Source organism: Protopterus annectens, chromosome 14.part0 (genome assembly GCF_019279795.1).
Source record: "Protopterus annectens isolate FY-2018-M chromosome 14.part0, PAN1.0, whole genome shotgun sequence".
NCBI lineage: Eukaryota > Metazoa > Chordata > Ceratodontiformes > Protopteridae > Protopterus > Protopterus annectens.
In genome coordinates this window covers 1002389001-1002408448 of record NC_056748.1, presented here as the reverse complement: position 1 = coordinate 1002408448, position 19448 = coordinate 1002389001, and the positions used below count along the sequence as shown (strand labels likewise).

The window sequence follows — 19448 nt, the reverse complement described above, 5'->3', positions numbered from 1 at the left end:
AAATGAACACACTTTGTCTGTTCTGTCCACCTTGAGAGTGAGGACTGGCTACCATTAAAAGATGTAGCAAAAGGATATTATCCTTGGTAGAATTCAATCACCTCTATAATTAGTACTTCACATATATTTAGATAGTTATGACCACAAGTGGGTCCATGTTGTATTAGCTTCTATAACACTATGTAAGCCAAATGTCCTATTTCCTGGCAGGACATGAATGAAGGCCATGTTGATTGATTGATTGATTGTCTCTTTTTCTGCCCGACAGGTATATGCTGGCAGTGACAGGCTATGCTGGGAGTTTTAGAACATAGTAATCAGCAAATTTAGATGTCAAAGTGAAGCCTCAAAAATACTAAATATTTAAAAAAAATCATAATAATGCAGAAGTAGGTAACAATAGATATAAAATATATTGCACAGCTTATTCTATATAAAGGGACCAATTTTCCTGCAGCCAATAATTAAAAAAATAAAAGATAATTTGTTGATGTTTTACTGCTTCACTATACTTTCTCGTGCATTACTACAAAAATGTAAATTGCAGTGGATATCAAAAGGGTTGATTAGCATTACTTACTATTACACTCTTGACGTAACCAGCAGTCTCTAGTTTCTGGAAAAATATGAAATGTAAAATACAGAGAAGAAATAGTTGTAACACACTTTACTCTCAAAATAATACATGCTTTACCTGATATTATAGAAGCATTATTTACCAAATGATAAGGAATAAGTAATGCATACAAATAGTCTTTTAGATAGAAAATTTAGACTTTAAATAATTACATTATTCAGTTTGAATTTAGAGACCTTGTAGTAACTTTTGTCCAATATCAGAGTTACCAACAGTATATTATGAAATGCATTTTATGACATTCTATGCATTACAGAATTTACTGACATGATTAGTTTAACAGAAATTCTCTTTTTATTATTGTTACTAAGTCACGCAGGTATATTTACCATCTTTGACTTGACACCATTATAAAAGGTTGAATTCCAAATGGTCTCCTGCACTCCCAAGCCCCCAACCTGTGCATGGTGTTGTAGGAGGTGACAGTACAGTATTAAATGCTAAAATGAACAAATAGATCTGAAAAATTCAGATGCTTATGGTGATAACAACACAAAATGGAAAAGTAAATGCCGATCTGTTACACAACGATAAAAGTACACACAGGAAATTCATCAGGAGGACTTCTTTGCTTTCTGTACTCTGCTGAAACACTTGGCTATGATGAAGAGGTCCAATATACAATGAAGATATTTTAAAAAAATGTTTATAAATTTCCAGTGTGTAATACATCTAATGACTGTTCAACCAAGGCTAATGTAGGATTTACCTGACATCCAGGCACCATCTTTTGTACTTCTTTCAGCTTCCTTTCATTATCACATACTTAATCACCTGTTTTACCATAAGGATATCTTAATATATTTAAAATCATACATAAACATTCTCCGTTTACATACCTATATACGTACTATAGACTTAGTTGCATTAACAATGTCCTCATCCAAACCACCAAATGTGATGTAAAAATGTAACACTGCATTCAGCAAGTGTTGTATCATGAGGTAATGTTGGAATATCCTGTATGTGGTATCCATTATCACAGGTATAAGGCACTGTCCCAGCCACAAGATCCTCTGCATCCTGGAAATATCATCGCACCCCCCAACCTTTTACACTTTACCTATCAAAACCTTTATTCAATGGCTCTCTAATACAACAAACTAATAATGTTTGTATAAAAAATAAATTCTCAAAGATTAATTTATCTAGGGGTTTACTAACCTAAAAAAATATTCTTTAGAACCTTCTCATGTGATTTGTATTGAGTGTTATCAGTTTCCCAGATCACTGTAAAAGTTTTAAAAGAAATAGAAATCATTTTTTCTTACCTTACAAAGGTTATCTATGATTCGCTGTTGCTCAACGATTTGCATTCTTAGGCATTCTATTTCTCGTTCTTCATGACTTTGGTCAAGGTCATTTAAAGAGCTTGGTCTTCTTATTTTCCCACTCGTTTGTCTCTGGTACATCAGAGAAATAAGTGTAATGATTTAACATTAATAAAGTGCATAACTTTATATGTTATTCTTACAGGTTCTTTTGAAGCAAAAGGAGACAGTGTTTCTCCTACAAATTATGGCAAGAGTATGTCTTTGAACCTAATGTCACTGACTACATATTTTTGTCAATCAAATCAAATGAAAATTCATTGTCTGGTAATTACATGCTACAAATTAGTGTCAATCAAGGAAATCACCTTTAACATCTTTACATGATTTAAGAGGTTACACTGTTCTAGCTAAACGTGCAGTAATGACAAAGAGGGATCATTTAGATGTGATTCAGATATGGGAGGTGTTGTCCTCACCACTACTTAGTTGTAGTATGCAGTTTTTCATTGTTAAGACTGAAGATTATTTCCAATGCCATATGATAAGGATTGCTTTAAAGAACTCTTCAAGTACTGTTCTATCGGCTCTACAGCATGCTGTGGTCTGTTTTAAATACTGTTATGGAGAAGTGAACAAATAAGATACTGTACATGGTTGCAGCCATATACCAGGTTGACTTTAATACATTGTCACACAAAGACATAAACTGTTTTGTACAGAATCAACAGTACCGAGTCTTAAGATAAGGGTACTCATCAAATCATGTGTGTGAGACATTTGGGTTTTTTTCAATATTATACAACCTAAACTAATTTTTGTATAACCTAAAATGGTTCCAATAGATCCTATTGAGTTACAATCAGATGAAACTTCAACTTGGTGAAACAAAGCATCTGAAGCATCACCTGCTAGTAAAACATTCAAAAAAGTATCTTGCACCCCATTACTTAAATACACATGGTTACACAACAATGGAAAACTTTGAAAAGCCCAAAAACTATAATCCCTGTCTTACCACTACTCAAAATCATATCAGCAGTGATGCTGAATGCAAAAAAGTGACTGAGGGGCTGTAGGCACTTTACTCCATAAACTGAAACCTTGTCCAACTTACATGTTACCAAGAGCAAGGAAACTGCATAAAACCACATACTAGTCCAACACTTTACACCTCATATTTTAGTAGCAACGCATCTGCTTTTACTTACACTATCACTGATATCACATGCAAATGTACCAGCTCTCCAGAAGTAGGCTGTATTATTCAAAAGAAAGTGTCTTTCAGTAAATAGCAGATGCGAAACAGGCAACAAACATACATATACAAATTTCAAAAAATCTAAGGGATGTGTATTAAATCTCTAAAATGTTTGCAAAAATTGGAATTCGAAACTAAAATATTTGGTGATGGGAATAATATTTCAGGGATGAGAAAAGCAATAGTAATAAGTAATACAGGAAAAGGAAGAGGCTCCTTTATTGTGATATGGCAATGGCTAACGGCCGCAAGGGCCTTTGTAAGCCTAGCCATGCATCCCAAATCTCTGATAAGTTCTTATACCCTTGATAAGTGTAAGCATGGGCCTGGGAGATGAACCATTTATAGGTTACCTCTGTCCATTAGAGGCATAGGTGCCAAACCAGGGATGAATTTCTGGTTTCCCATCCAATTGTCCAAGTTGCACTTGAATTGGGTTAGGGAGGAACTCTGCTTCACATGGATGGGGAGCCTGTTCCATAGACAAGGTAGTCTCTGGGATACATACCTCTCTATCCAGCAGGTCATATTTATATCACAGGCAAGGCTTAACTCTTTAGAATGGGTAATTCTGGTGCTGCTTGTTTTGTGGATATGCAGGAGGTCCATCAGAGTGAAGTCTGACAATGCCCTGTATGTCAGGCATAGATCTCCCCTCAAAAGCCTGTAGGAGACAGAATTCAGGGATAAGGCCTTGAGGCAGTCTGCACAGGACATATTACTTATGCCCTGTATACTTTTAGTGAGGAACCTCTGTGGACATTCGAAATGTTGAATATGTTTGGTTAGGTACATGCCAAAGGGGACATTGTACTTAATGATAGGTTTGACGAATGCCAAATACAGTGGAACAATGACTTCCTTGGACTTAGATGCCACACCTTTCTTTATAAGTTGTGCAATATAGAATGATTTCCTCATCACTGTAGACACATGATGATCAAATGCTAGATTACTATCTATGTGTGTCCCTAAGTCCCTGACTACTAGGTCAACTCTAACGGGTGTGTTTTCAATATGATAGTTACCAGGGATGGATGACTTCCCAAAGGATACTATTATGCATTTCTTAGCATTTAGTTTTAGTCCATGGCTCTGACACCAGTTGTTTGTCTGTGTCAGCCCCTCCTGGAGAACATTTCTGTCAGTGTGAGATTCAATGACAGCTCCTAATTTGCAATCTTCTGCAAATTTAGTCAACCAGAGACCACTGGCATTGGCCTTGACTTCTGAGAAGTAAATGCCAAAAAGGAGCGGTTCAAGGACTGATCCCTGAGGGACTCCACTTGTCACTGGCCTCTTTGTAGAGGTGAATTCCCAAATTCTAACTTCCTGGGTCCTGTCTGTGAGCCAGTTGGCTATCCACTGGGTGACATACGGGTCTGTACCTAACCTACTGAGTTTGTCAACAATACCCAAGTGGGGTATTGTGTCAAATGCCTTGGCCAGGTCAAGGTAGGCAGTGTGAATGACTTTGCCCTCATTCATTGCTTTGGTGACCTTCTCGAAGAAGTCCACCAGGTTGAGTAGGCATGATCTGCCATTGACAAAACCAAACTGGGCTGGGTCTAGTGTCTGGAGATTTACTATATCTCTGTTGATCATCTCCATGATAATTCTTTCCATGGCTTTACATATAAGACTAGACTTATATAAGACTAAACTTATAGTTCTGTAGTTTTCAGGGTCTGTAGATGGCCCACTTTTGTGCAGAGGGATTATTATTGCCTTTCTCCATTCATGAGTCACAAAGCCTGTTTGGAGCCTACAGTTAAATAGTAATTCCAGAGACCCGGATAGGTCATGTTTCATGCTATTTAGAAGGCATCCTAGGACATTGTCTGGGCCTTGATGCAGTGTTCTTTGTCTTAGAGGCAGCATTAAGGATCTGTTCCTGAGAAGGTTGAGGACGATAGAGGGTAAAGTTGGAGCTGAATTTATCAGCCAGGAGGTTTGCTATGTCTTCTGGCTCAGTATAGGTGGCTCCATTTACAATGAGCTCTGCACACAATTGTGTATTGCCTTTGTGGTTGCAGACATAGCTAAAGAATATTTTGTGGTTGTCCTTGGCCTGGGAGGCCAAACTCACCTGAAATGTGGCTTTGGTAGACTTTATTTGTTCTCTGAGTTGCTTGTTTAGTTTGATGAGAGTGCTTTTTTCCTGCTGGGTGCTCACCTCCTAATTTTTGCCATGATGTTCATCCTCCTGTTATACAGCCTATTGATTTTGTGATTCCACCTGTGTGGCTTGTTTTTTGAGTTAGTTCTCTACGTCTTCCTGGTGGGTACAGCTGTCTCTATGCAGCTATTAACATGCTTGTACAGGGTTTCTATGAATAGTTTTGCATAGGCAGAAGTGTTCACAGAGTTTATGGGGTCTTGAAATTTTGCCAGGTTCTCACTTAATAGCAGAAGGTTAGCCTTAGAATAGTTCCTGAATATTTCAGGTTTAGCTGAGGGCCCAGGGTTTATTTTTACTTCAAGGGAGAACATTTTGTGGTCCGACCTTACCAGAAAGGCATTACAGTAGGGGGATGTGCAGCATTCTCCTATGTTAGTGAGGACCAGATTAAGTATGGTTGCACCCCTGGTTGGTGTATTGACTATCTGGTCCAGGGAGTTTGTGTTTACAAAATCCAGGAATCTCTGTGCATGTACGTTTGGTGTCATGTGGGATTCCCAGTTAATAGTGGGGTAATTAAAGTCACCCATGAATATGGTATTAGGTTGGATGGTTAGCATTTCTAATACATTTAAATACATGGTATGGGTTTCCTGGGTCATAGAGGGGGACCTATAGCCTGCAAGGAAGGGGTATTGGATTTTACCTATGGTGAATTGAACATGGATCAGCTCAAGTGCATTGTCCTGTTTGACCTGCTTGAAGTATATTTATTTTTGATGTAAATAGAGACACCTCCACCATTAATCCCTGCCTGTGAAGTAGCTTCCCTAAATGTGTGGAAGGCATTATAACACTGCATGGTTGGTGTGCTTTCTTCTGCTTTAAACCATGTCTCAGTGACTGCACAGACATCAGCATTCTCTAGGGTAAAGAGAGCTTCTAGGGAATGGAGTTTTTTGTTTAGACTCCTAGCATTGAGCAGTAATACCTTTAGATTTTTTTGGTTTTGGTTTATGTCAGAAGTACTTTCAGTTTGGCATTGCCTAAAAAAGTCACTATGAGGGAAAACAATGTTTTAGCTAATATTCGAAGGCCTAAAGGGGAGAGGTGCAGACCATCCCTGGCAAAGCAGCATGGTCTGTTAACCATCTCCTTCCTTGCTGACAAATATTGCACACCCTTAGAATGACACCAGAAACTAAGCCAATTATTAAAGTCAATCATCTTTTGTTTGTATTGTGGCATCATCTTCAGAGAAGGTAAAATGCTGCTCAATGCTAGGCTCATCTCATCCTGAGACACATATTCCAAGAGCTCCACGATGCCTCTCTTCATATAGTCTATGGAGGTATGTCTCAGGTCATTTACTCCCACATGGACTATGACTGAGTCATATTGGTAATTGTGGTCCAGTGACCTGAGTGCATGCATAATGTGACAGATACTAGCCCCTGATAAGCAACTCACCGTAACGTTCTTCTTACTCAGCCGGGTGAGAGGGACATCAGTGTGTTTTAAGATGGAGTCTACTATGACTAGAATGTTGGATCGTATGGTGACTTGCCTTATGGGCTTAGAAGTAGAGGCGCCATGAGATGTAGCTCTATGTGTTGATGTGGGTGTTGTTTTGAAAGACAGCATTTAGGGCTGCTGAGGTTATTTGTTATGTGTACTTGATCTAGGAGGTCTTTGTGGTTTAGGAAGGTTACATGTGAGTGCCTCAGCATATGCAGGTCTATATGTCTGCTTTGAATTTTGCATGATGGGTGCAGCATGTGTACTACTGATAACCTTATTGACATTAGGAATACTTTTATGTGAGAGCTTTTCCTCCAGTGACATTGTGTAAATTCATGTCTCACATACCATATCATTTTGTTTGAGAATTAACTGGGTGTCAGTAAACAGGAGGCAATTTCTACATCGCCTCAGTATGCCCATATCCACCAAGCCAGCAACAAAGATAGAAGGAAAGATCATATCCATTGCAATAAATCTTTTTTTTTATTGATTAGACAGTTGGAGTGAGAATATCAATCACTGTCAGAAGTATTTAGTTTGCAACTATGTGGACAGAGCTTGTGACTGCAAATTATTTGTCCTGTATGCAGCTAGGTATTGGAGAAATTTCAATTGTGCTTTTACTGGAAAAATATCTCTCAAGGTGCCTGAGTATGTACAGAGCACTGCTAAACACTTAACGGGAAATGAATGGGTCTACTTTATATGCTCGAAGTCCGAGAATATCGAATATGATATTCTCGACACAAGTACACCGAAAGCGCAAACCATTGAAAATGTAAACAGAAATCTCCGTAGGTAGAGATTTCCATTTACTTCAATGTAGTGTGATCTCGGAGTTGATATATTTAAGTAGCGGGAGGTGGGGGGCACAGACCCCCACATGGGGGGTTTAGGGGGGCTTGCCCCCCTGCCTACACTAGTTTAAATTTTTTTGTGTGTATTTTTTTTTTTTTTGGAATTCGATTGTTTAATAGTTCGATGCATATGTTTCGATCCATATACATTCGAGCTATTAAACATTTGAGGTCTTAAAGTAGACCCGAAATGAATACGTAGACCAAGAAAATTTAGGGATGAAATATTTAGGCAGATATTCTGAAGTTAGAAACAAATCAAGCAGTACTTGCTGAAAACAAAGAATTAGTTTGTCAAGAATGATGAAAAGAGGGGAGTCGCATGAATGGCTACTGCCTGGCTACTACTAATGCTGGTCTCACCACAGCTTCACTCTGTTGGGATGCAATGCTCCTTTGCTTCTCTCACCAGAAGCAAAATGTTAGCACCAGTCCAAAGAACAGAAGCAGGCCACATCCTGTTTGCTGATCCACAGTCTTGTCCTAGATAATGCAAGCATCTGTAGGCTTGTAGCTTTTTTCTGGTAGATTCCTCGAACAGCAACCAGGCCAAACAGGTACTTTAAGCACAGACACTCACTCTGCAACCAGAAACAGTCAGGAATCAATGCACTCTGCTCCTTCTGTCACCAGGATCAGAATATACGTAAGCACAGATTCCAAGCTGTCACCTATAAAGCAGTTATTAGGCTTTCTGGTGATCAGCAGTCTCCAGGAAATAATGTCCCTGTACTCTTTCTCTCACCAGGGCATAACAGAAGCACCAATCCCAAGATGACTACAGAGAGGCAGAATGTTGGCTCTCCAATTATTGAAGGTCTTGCAATAAATGCTTAAACGTAAGAAGAAAAAATGGTTTATCCTAAACACTGCAGTGTGCATTAAGCAGTTAAATATGAAAGTGGCTAACTTAAGTTTTAGCTGTCTAAAACGTTAAGCTGTAGTGGAGAGCCACTATTTTTGAAAGAACAAGATAGACTGAAGGGTGGGGGGCACTTTTGTATTCTGGTACTATGGAGAACAGTAGGATGGCCAATACATTTAAACAGTTGAAGGGGAGTGATTTCACAAAATGATAATCTTGTGTTTACTCACACAGCAAGTGAAAGCAGAAAAGAACGACATATATGGTCAAATTAACATAAGGGGCAGGCAACTAGAAAGACAGGGGTGTTTAAGAACACAATAACAAGGTGGGATGGTGGGAAAAATTCTGTCTGACTCACAAGAGACAGAGCTGTGGTCACTTTTCAAGTTTTGATATGCAGTTAAAAGCAGAATCCAAGTAAAACACAGTGTAAAGAAAACAAATCATAGTATACAAAATAGAAAAAGGCAATAAAGTACTACAAAATACATGAAATAAAAAGCAAACTAACATTTCCCTCAGAGCAAGCTGAGGCAGAGTCTGGGTAAGCCTTTCCAGTGAAGTTACCAAGAGGAAATATTTATTTTAATATTGATTGAATGTTTCACCACAGAATTCCATTTTAAAGATGTTTTTGGAAGAACTGTATCACATCTTCAACTATTTAGTGTAGGCCACTAAACTTCAGATTATTCATTCAAGAGAGGTTCGCTAAATGTCAGTCTTATTTTACAAGTCTCTGCCTGAGACCCCAGTTATTTAATATCAGAATCGTGTGTCCTGATTCCCTCTCTAGCTGTGCTCTATTTCATCTCGCCCATTACAGAAACAGGATGCTATTGATTTCAGTGTCAGTTCATGGTTATCCAGTATTATCTGTCTTGTAATACTTCTTGCGACGTGCTAGTAACATGTCCTAAGGGCTTTTTACTCTTCTTAAATCTTCTACCTAGACATTCTGCAGCCATTCGTACTTCGAAATTTCACTGCATGTAAAACCACAACAGTCTTCACTACACACCTAAGTCCTGCATGACAAACATGCATTAAAGTGAACCTAAAGCTAGTCTCAGACTAAATCTACTCCAAGAAACTGAAACTTCATGCTGCCATCGCATTGGCTAAACATTACCCCACCCCCATTTTGAAATGGACTCCCTCCATGCTGGTGTGAAAAGAAGCTTGTCTTGCATACCAGAAGGCTACACTGCATTATGTAATGTAGACAGTACCAAAAAAGCCTAAGAGTACACCGTGCACTTACCTAAAACAACTTAGTCAGCATTCACATCTTAAGTATCTAATTATGTAATACACTAGATTTAACACAGTGTTAGAGATCTTCCACTGCACAATGCTCTTTATTGGTGTTTTTTTTTTTTTCTTTTTTTTTAGCATTAATGTTGAGCTCAGTGCAACAAAAGCTATGTGATTCTTAGCATAGCCCATTAATAAGCATTAGATAATTCTTCATGAGTCAATCTCCAACTGTATGATCAAGAACTGGTCTACTTGAAGTCTGTCACATGCATCACATGCAATCTTATCACATGCAACATGCATTAAAGGCCACAAAAAACAAAGCATGAAAATGGAGGAAGTTGGACATTCATGCTTGCATAATCATGTTTACCAGGTGTATAACTGAAGTATTAATTGTTAATTATTACTTTTAATTAGTATTATTTTTAAGTTTACCAAACACTGTTAATATTACTGTGTATTTCAGTTCTTAGCATCATTTGTGCCCAGGAGCATTCTTGCCTGAAGGGGCAGATGAATTTAAAGACTGAAGTTTTCTGAGGTCCAACAAAAAAGAAACTGACTATAAACAATGAACTTAAAATATACCTTCTATTTTTAGCATATTGCCTTTAAAAAAACAACTATTAGTTTCCTTTATCAGGCCTTATAGCTTAGTTTCATATGCAATAAAATGATAAAAGCAAATCTGGATCAAACATCTGAGGTTTTTGTCTTTAAGGAATAATGCCCCTGATTATTTTAAACATGTCAAATTCTGGGATTAACAGATGAGAGCTATAATGAACAAGTGATGAACAGATGGGTCTGATGATATTAAGGTCACTATCGCATTTTAAGCATGTCTAGTGAACTGCAGAAATTGATAGTTAAGTCCCTAAGCAAGGCATATCATGGAAAAACAGAACGCAACATTTTTAGATACCAAGAAAAGCAGTTAATTAAATTACTGTGCTGGCTATGACTGTCAAAATCATAACAGAGACCCTTGAAAACATAACCCAAATTTTGACAAAGAAGGTAGACTATGTGAAAATAATTCATTTGTAAGACTGAATTCTTTAAACAAGAAATAGAAATTCTCTGGTCTGCTATACTGTTATGTATACAGTTGTAAAATTTGCCTTTTATATTATCTATCTCAGAACTAACTGCATATAAAGAAGACATCTGACAGTCATTGAAAAAGGTTGTTTTGCAATTAAGACTTTTCTCCTTGTGACTGATTTGATGTGCATTTGTGGTCTATATAACAATAAAAAAAAAAAAAAAAAAAAAAAAAGACAGTATCTAGCGTACTTGTCAAGCTTTAGTTAATACATGCCCAGAAAACTATAACCAGAAAAGCAGTAAGGTATCCAGAAACACAAACTTAAAGGTAAGAACTGGAGGTTTAGAAATAAGTTAAGGCAGTATGTTTGGGAAAGTGAAATAGTTTTCACTTGGCTACAGTCCAACAGCTGCATTCATTCACAGAGACAGACACACAGATAGACAGACAAGTATGACAGAAGGTAGTGTGTACCTCATATGGCTTCTTTAAGTATGGTCAACAGACTGAAAGAATACAGAGTAAATTTAATTTCACGACCACCACTGCAATATGTACACTAAAGGTGATTGATCACATGTACATGTTAAGTACATCATCATTAAAAGGAGTAAATAATTTCAGCATTGTGGCAGAAAAGAAGCACATACAAAAAAGGCTAGTGCGGGGCACTTTCACTACCAGAGGTGAAGTATGTGCTTCCTGCAGGAATGTAACCACTACCACCACCACAATGTGCACACATAATATAATCTTCTCTAAGATATTTGTATTTTTAGAAAGACATATTCATCTGAGACATAGTCTTTGACTTGATTATATTAACTTCAGGGAAAGTGCATGGGAATATTTCACACTTTTGAATGTTTCTCAATGTTGTGTTTTTTACAAAGAAAAGCACTCAGAAAAAGGAATGGTTTTCAAAGATAAAATTAAAACAGTTATTTTCTGAATACCTGACCCTGTGTTAGTAAAAGACATTAAAAATATGTCACTATATTAATAAAATCATACTAAATTGAAAAATAATTGTGAAGAATATTTATTTTACTTATTTATTTGATGACTGGGGGAAGTCCACTGGGCCTAAAAAGAGCCTGTTTTCTGTGGAGGCCTGGGGAGAAAAGCTCCAGTAACAATGACAACATATTGGCATATAAATATACAAAGCAAAGAAGTCATACAGCTTTATACAGCATTCTACAATAAACAAATTCTACATTCTACAATAATAATAAAATCTTGCAACTGTACAGTCTAAGAGTCATCAACAGTGAATCACAATTGAAATTTTACATTCCACAATAATAGTAGTAAAAATCAAGCAACAGAACAGTCTAAGGGTCATTAACAATGAATTACAATTGATGATGAGAAATTGTTGGAAATAAACTATTAGCAAAACTTGGAGGTTAAAGAGGAGCAGGAGGGCAAATGATGTGAGTGCAGAGATGATGCACAGAGTTAGAAGGTGGGTTTTGATATTGGAGGGTCCTATGTGGGGAAGGAGCAAGGACATTCCCACTTTGAAGACGGGTGGGAATGGAAGAGGGATTTAAAGTTAGAGTGGTTATGAGTATTTCTAAGGGAGGGAGGAAGAGAGTTCCATAGTTTAGCTAAGAAGCGGGATAGCAGAGAGTGTCCAGGTGGCTATAAAGGTTTGTAGATCTTGCGCAGGTTCTGATTTTCTGACCTAAGTGAGTGATTAGGAATATAGGGGGTTAAGGAGGTGGATAGAGAGAGACAGGAGGATGGGTCAAATATGAGCTTATGGGTAGTGGTGAGTTTAAGGAGGTTCAGATATTTAGGAAGCTCGAGCCGTTGCAGTGAGTGGAGGGAAATGCAGTGATGGGATGAGTTCCTAGTGTTGGTGGCAAATTTGCAGATTTTATTGTAACAGGCTTCTAATTTAGTTTGAAGGCCAAGCTGAAGATTCAAGAACAGATGAGTGCCATACATTAGGGAGGGGAGAAGTTATGTGGAGGCGAGGGTTTTTTTCTGGTTGAGGAGGTGAGATAACGGTTATGCCTATATAGGAGTCCTAATTTTGGTGTTTTTCTTTATGTTAATTTGGATGTGGATATCAAATTTTAGATGTTCGTCAATAATGATGCCGAGCAGTTTAGTGTGAGGGACAATTTCAATGGGGGTGTTATTCTGGCTTATGATCGTGAAGGAGTTTTTTATCAATGGGGGAGTGTTTAGATGGGGAAAACTTATTAATTTGGTTTTATTGGCATTAAGGGCTAGGTGGTTGTTTTGCATCTAGGTTTCAGTATTTGAGAAAGATGACTGGGTTATCTGCAGAAGGTTGGAAGGGGTGTCAGCTGAGCAGATGATTGCTGAATCATCTGCATGCTGGATTAGTATAGAACTGGAAATGGAATGGTGAAAATTTTTGATGAATATATTGAAAAGCAAGGGCCAAGGACAGAACCTTGGGATACCCCAGTAGGGGTGTATAGAAAGGAAGAGGTGGAATGCTTCCATTTAGCAGCTTGTTGTCTTTTGGAGAGGTAATTGGTGAACCATGGTGGAAGGGAGAGATTGAGGGAGGGGAGTTGTGATAGGAGTATAGGGTGGGAGGTGATGTTGAATGCTTTGGAAAGGTCTAGGAGAGTGATGGTGAACCTTTTCGGTTTGGTGTGTCAAAAGCTCCTGGCACAAAATAATTCAGTGCATTGCACATGAGCAATGAATGCAAAAGCAGTGTCTTTGGTAACTCGGGTGTTGGTAATAGTTGACATGTCACCCAAAACGTTGTGGTGTGTGTCACCTTTGACACACGTGTCATAGGTTTGCCATCACTGGTCTAGGAACAGGGTTGATATGATTTTGCCAGAGTCGCAAAGGTGGTTAATAGACTCAAGGAAGTCGAGGAGTGCAGTGATGGTACTGTGGCCAGGACAGAATCCATGTTGTGTGGGGGTCAGGAGGTTGATTTTTGTTAGGTAAGTCATCAGTTTGAGTGAATACATATTTCCAGAACTTTTGAGAGTGGGCAAAGTATGGCAATAGGATGAAAATTAGTGGTGTCAGTGTTTTTATTACCTTTATGGAGTGGAATGATGAATGCTTGTCTCCAAAGTGAGGGAACATAAGATTCTTGGATGGACCTATAAATTATGATGGAGATAGGGAAGGCTATGCTATTGGCAGATAGTTTGAGGAAGGATGCAAGTAAATTATCTAGTGCATTGGAGCATGGTTTCAGTCTGAGGAGGAGTTTTTTTATTGTGTGTGTGGGCACAGGACTGAGGCTGAAGGAAGGGGTATGTGTTTTGGGATCACAGTGGAAGTTATGGGAAGTGGGAAGATATTGGAGGGGAGCTGGGGAAGCTGGCAGCAACTTTGGCTATACATTCCACAAAGAAGGTGTTAAACAGAGAGGCTGTTTCTTCGTCAGAGCAGTTAGGTTTGGGCATGGGTTGTCTTTACTCCCGGTGTGAAGGAAGGAGGAGATAGTATTCCATAATTTTCTAGGGCTGTTAGTATGTTCAGACTGAAGTGTAGAGTAAAATGTTTTGTGGTCTCTGGTTATTAGTTTTTTATGGGGTTGCAGAGTTGCTTAAATTCTAGTAGAGTATTAGGTTGCTTATTTCTTTGGCATTGTTTCCACTTTTTGTCTCTTAGGAGCATGATCTGTTTAGTTTCCTTAGATAGCCAGAGAGAAGTTATAGCTTTAACTCTTTTGGTCTTGAGAGGAGCAAGGTTATTGAGTAGGTACAGAAAAGTTTCATTAAAGTAGTTGATGGTGTTGTCAATGGGCAGAGTTCTTAAAGGTGTCCAGTCAGTTAGTTTTAGGCAGTCTGAAAATGTTTGTGGGTTGATGTTAGGTTTCAGGTTTGAATGTAGTGATGCTGTTTATGAAGGGGAGAGGGGTATATAATATACAATATTTTGAATATTATGGAAGGGATGTGACAAGTGATACAAATTGAGTACTGCTGACATATGGAATCACATAAAGAAGTGCAATCTATTTTAATAGTTATTGAGGATACGTGATACACAAAGTATAAGGCATCTTAAGAGCATATCTACTTCACAATCCTGAAGCTGAAAACCCTGAAACAGAAAGCATTGAAAAGACAAGCATGAAATGTAAAAATCCAGAATACACCGGAATGAAAACCAGGGGTACAAGCTCCTAAGTATATGGGAGCTATGACCTACATACCTCACACTTATTTATACTAACTCATAAAATAAACAATGATGAAGAATAAAATAATTCTTGCTTGTCCAGAAATCAGAATTGCCTTGTCTCTAATATGGCATGATCCTGGTATTAGAATGAATAAATACAGGCAAAATGGATATAGTACCCAGCAGGGGTAGTATATGTTCATGTGAGAGTACTTGTCCCCTGCATAATGATAATAATAATAATAATAATAATAATAATAATAATAATAATAATAAAGATGCCCACCCTTACTGTAAACTGAGATTTATAAGTTCTTCCATTTCTATACTGATGTTCATATCTTGAATTATTTAATTATTTATTTGCCTTTCATTGTGCTCATTTTGAAAAAAATGCATTTTGCCACTCATTGTCTGTTCTACTGATTTACTTACTCCAAATTCATTATCTAGCTAACTGTTGGATAAAGTAGTGTATTTTTACAGTCTAGCAATCATTTTTCTGTGTTTTTATATCAAAAGTTCAGTGGATTTTCCATTTAGTAGTACTAGGTGGCCTTGTCTATACAGGTTGGGAAAACACAGTACAGACTCCTGCATGTAGTTGTTTTATTGGCTGGAGGGCTTATTAATCAGCTTATCTTGTTTTTAGTGCCTTTGTAAATTCCAAACAATTGAGTGGCTCTTAGCTCATTTCTATAAAGAGAAGCACTTTCATTGAATAATTTCATTTTTATAAACTGTTTAAAGTACGCTGCTGTATCTGTATCTTTAAGTTTGCTTGTGGTAGCATTTCACTCCAGACACTCCTTTACTATGCTTTGACATTGGGAGGGCTGAGATTACTCATCTAGAGGCAGTAGGTATTTACCTAGTCTAGCTGAGCTGAGAAGCACACAGAACAGCTCTAAGTATACTCACTGTATTTGCCAGAGGACTCAGACAGTTTTCTGTATTTCCAGTACACTGGTATAAATTTAGCACATCTGCACTGTGATGTTCACTGTGCCAGTGCCCTGTACAGATGCAAACATCTGGAAATATTGTTTATTTTCATTATACTGTGAACGTTTACTGTGCTGTTTACCCTGTTATAGCACCCAGGACTATTGCTGCTCAGACAGCAACTGTTTTGGTGCTGGGCAGCATTGTCAGTTATGTTAGTTGCAGACTACACCACACAAGTACCCTTCCCTCATCCAGTTATAAACACTCTCCACTCTATTCTTTTCAAGTACACATTAGGGCCTACAACTATGGATAAGCACTTTCCTGCTATCTCTGCATCCAGCTTAGTGTAAATAGGTATCCTGAGGCAATGTAGCAATTACTGTATGTACACTGACAACCACTTAATTCTGGAACAGACAAATAGAGTATGTAAGAGATGTAGTTACACATCTCTTACATACTTTCACATACAGACACAAAAAGCAAGAAACAGGTTGTCCGTGACTCACACACATCGCTCACCACACCCACAAAAGACCAGACACACAGACCCACATATGCAGGGTGCTCAGATGTAACTTACCAAACCTCAAAGGCCTCTCAGTTGCAGTCCTCAGAAACTCTGGATGCAGACAGACAAGACAATTCCCATCACAACACATAAACATACATCTCATTGTGCTTCAGCTACCAAGCCCATAAGGCAAAATACTCTATGTCCCAATATTCTGGGCACAGGAGACTCCATTGTGAGACACACTGATGTCCCTCTTACCAGGCAGGATAAGTGGAAGGTTACAGTTAGTTTCCTATCAGGGGCCTGAATTGACCAGATCATGCAAGCACTCAGGTCACTTACCCCTAAGTACCAATATGACTCAGTCATAGTTCATGGGGCATGAGATGTACCTCCTTGGGCTCTATGAAGCACTCAGGTCACTTACCCCTAAGTACCAATATGACTCAGTCATAGTCCATGTGGGCATGAGATGTACCTCCTTGGGCTCTATGAAGAGAGATATGATTGAGCTCTCAGAATACGTGTCACAGGCAGGTATGAACCTAGCATTCTACTGTCTCCAAGGATGATGACGCAATACCAGCAGAAAATGATTGATTTTTAAAATTGGCTTGGCTACTGGTGTCATTCCAAAGGTGTCCAATACTATCAGCCTAGCAGGACATGGCTGATAGGCCATGCTGCTATACCAAGGATGGACTCCACCTGTCATCTCTAGGCTTTTGGATATTGGCCAAAACAGGGTTCCTATCACATAGTCAAACTTTTACAAGTTCAAACCTCAAGACCATTAGTTTGAATTTGTAAAAGTTTGAGCGTTTCAATGGAAATCTCCATAAGCATAGGTTTCCATTTTGTTCAATGGGGTACGATCTTGGAGTTGGTATATTTAAGTAGTGGGGGGGGTGCAGGGGGGCTTGTCCCCCCTACTTAAAACAGTTTATTTTGTTTTCCGTTTTTTTTTTTTTTTTTTTTTTTTATCCATAGTCGAAGTTTTGTAACTTCAAACATAATGGTTCAAACATTACGTGTTTGAAGTTATAAGACTTTGACTATGTGATATTGACCCGCCAAAACATTATCTACCCCTATAGTGCCTTTTTAGGCATTGCAAACCAGACAAACCATCCAACATAACAAAAGCTACTCAGGGCAAGCTAAAGGTGTTACTGCTCAACACTAGGAACTTGAACAAGAAACTGCACTCCCTGGAAGCTGTCCTTAACCTGGGGAGTGCTGAAATCTGTGCAGCTGCTGAAACATAGTTCAAAGCCATGGAAAGCAGTCCAGCAGTGCATGGCTATAATGCCTTTCATATATTCCGACCACCCACTGAACATGAAAGAGCAAAAGCCAGATGTGTATCTATCTATATAAAGGATAAGCAAACCTTAAGGCTGGTCAAACAATATGACATGCATGAGCTATTCCATGTCCAATTAACCATGGGAAAAATCTATTATCATATTTTTTTTAGCTACAGGTCCCCCACTATGATCCAGGAAACCCATACATCATACCTGAAGTTACTAGAATCACTTACCATCCAGCCCAATATCATACTGTGATTTTAAGTCCTCCTCCATTAACTGGGAGGCATACATGACCACTAAAATGTAGGCCCAAAGATTTCATGACTTTGTTTGTAAATTCAAATGCCCTGGAGCAGATGGTCTGCACTCCCACTAGGGTAACAAATATCCTAGATCTGGTACTCACAAATTTGGGAGAGTGCTTCACCCCACCCCCATTATGTCCTCAAACAAATCACAAAGTGGTCTCCCTTGAAATAAAGGTAAAACTAGTCCCCCCATCTAACCCCCACAACTTTAAGAACTTCTCTAGGGTAAATTACCCCCTATTCAGGGATGGCAGAGTTAGTTTTCAGGGATGGCATAGTTAGTTTCCAAGATCCCCCAAATCCAGAAAACACATAAACCAATGCAGAGGCATACACAAAATCCTTATATGACCATATAAACATCTGTATATAAACAGCAGTACCAGACTGAAATAAACCCAGGTCAATCCGTACAAACAAGCCACTCTGGTGGACCCCTGGTATTAATAGGCTGCACATCAAAAGAAAGAAGACTGTCTGGAGAAGTATGAGGGAATGTACACAACACAGCAATAAGTCTCTCATTAGTCTAAACAAGTGAATCAGGGAACTAAAGTATCTGAAAGCAGTCTTTGAGGTAAAAATAGCCTTCAAAGCTAAGGATAACAATAAGGCATTTTTCAGTTATGTCCTCAATCTTACGAGCAACACCCAACAAAGTGCAGAATTAGTTGCAAATGGCATCGCCTATACTCAGCTGGTAGACATAACAAATCTGCTGGCTGACAAATTCAGCTCAAATTTCACATTCCCATCTCTCCCAGTTCTCCACAAAAAATATCCTCCACCACTTCACTGACAGTTATCATCAAATAACCAGTTGCCACTGTGCTCTCTAAAGCTAAAAACATGGCTTCAATAGGGCTTGACAATATACCAGGTTGCCTCTTAAACAGCTTAAATCAGGACTTATCATCCCCATAGGATCTCTATTTAACTACAGCTTCCAGACTGGCTTTGTCCAGATAGAGTGGAGGACAGCAACAGACATACCTCTGCATAAAGAGGTACCATCTACTGACCTGGGAAATTAAGTTTGACTAGGCTTATATGTAAGGCCAAGGAAAGAATAATCATGAACCTGATAAATAATAACATAGAAGACCTGAAAACACTAGACCCAACCCAATTCGGCTTTGTCAAGAGCAAGTCATATCTACTGAATCTGGTGGATTTCTTTGAGAAAGTCACTAAAGTCATGCACGAGGGTAAAACAGTACATACCACCTACTTTGACTTGACCAAGGCATTTGACACAGTTACCTACTGAGGTATTATAAATAAACTCAAAACTGGTCATAAATCCCTATGTCACCAGATGGATATCCAATTGGCTCATGGACAGAACACATG

General features: G+C 38.5%; 1 protein-coding gene across 1 annotated transcript in view; it reads right to left on the bottom strand.

The window, feature by feature from the left end:
• The window catches only part of JAKMIP3 (Janus kinase and microtubule interacting protein 3), a 1929353-nt gene that overhangs the window by 847976 nt on the left and 1061929 nt on the right, over positions 1–19448 (bottom strand). Inside the window, exons 8-9 of the mRNA XM_044056811.1 lie at positions 1909–2040; positions 581–616 (exon numbers count right to left, since the gene is read on the bottom strand). Of these exons, the coding sequence (XP_043912746.1) occupies positions 581–616; positions 1909–2040 (168 nt within the window). The remainder of the gene's footprint in view (positions 1–580; positions 617–1908; positions 2041–19448) is intronic.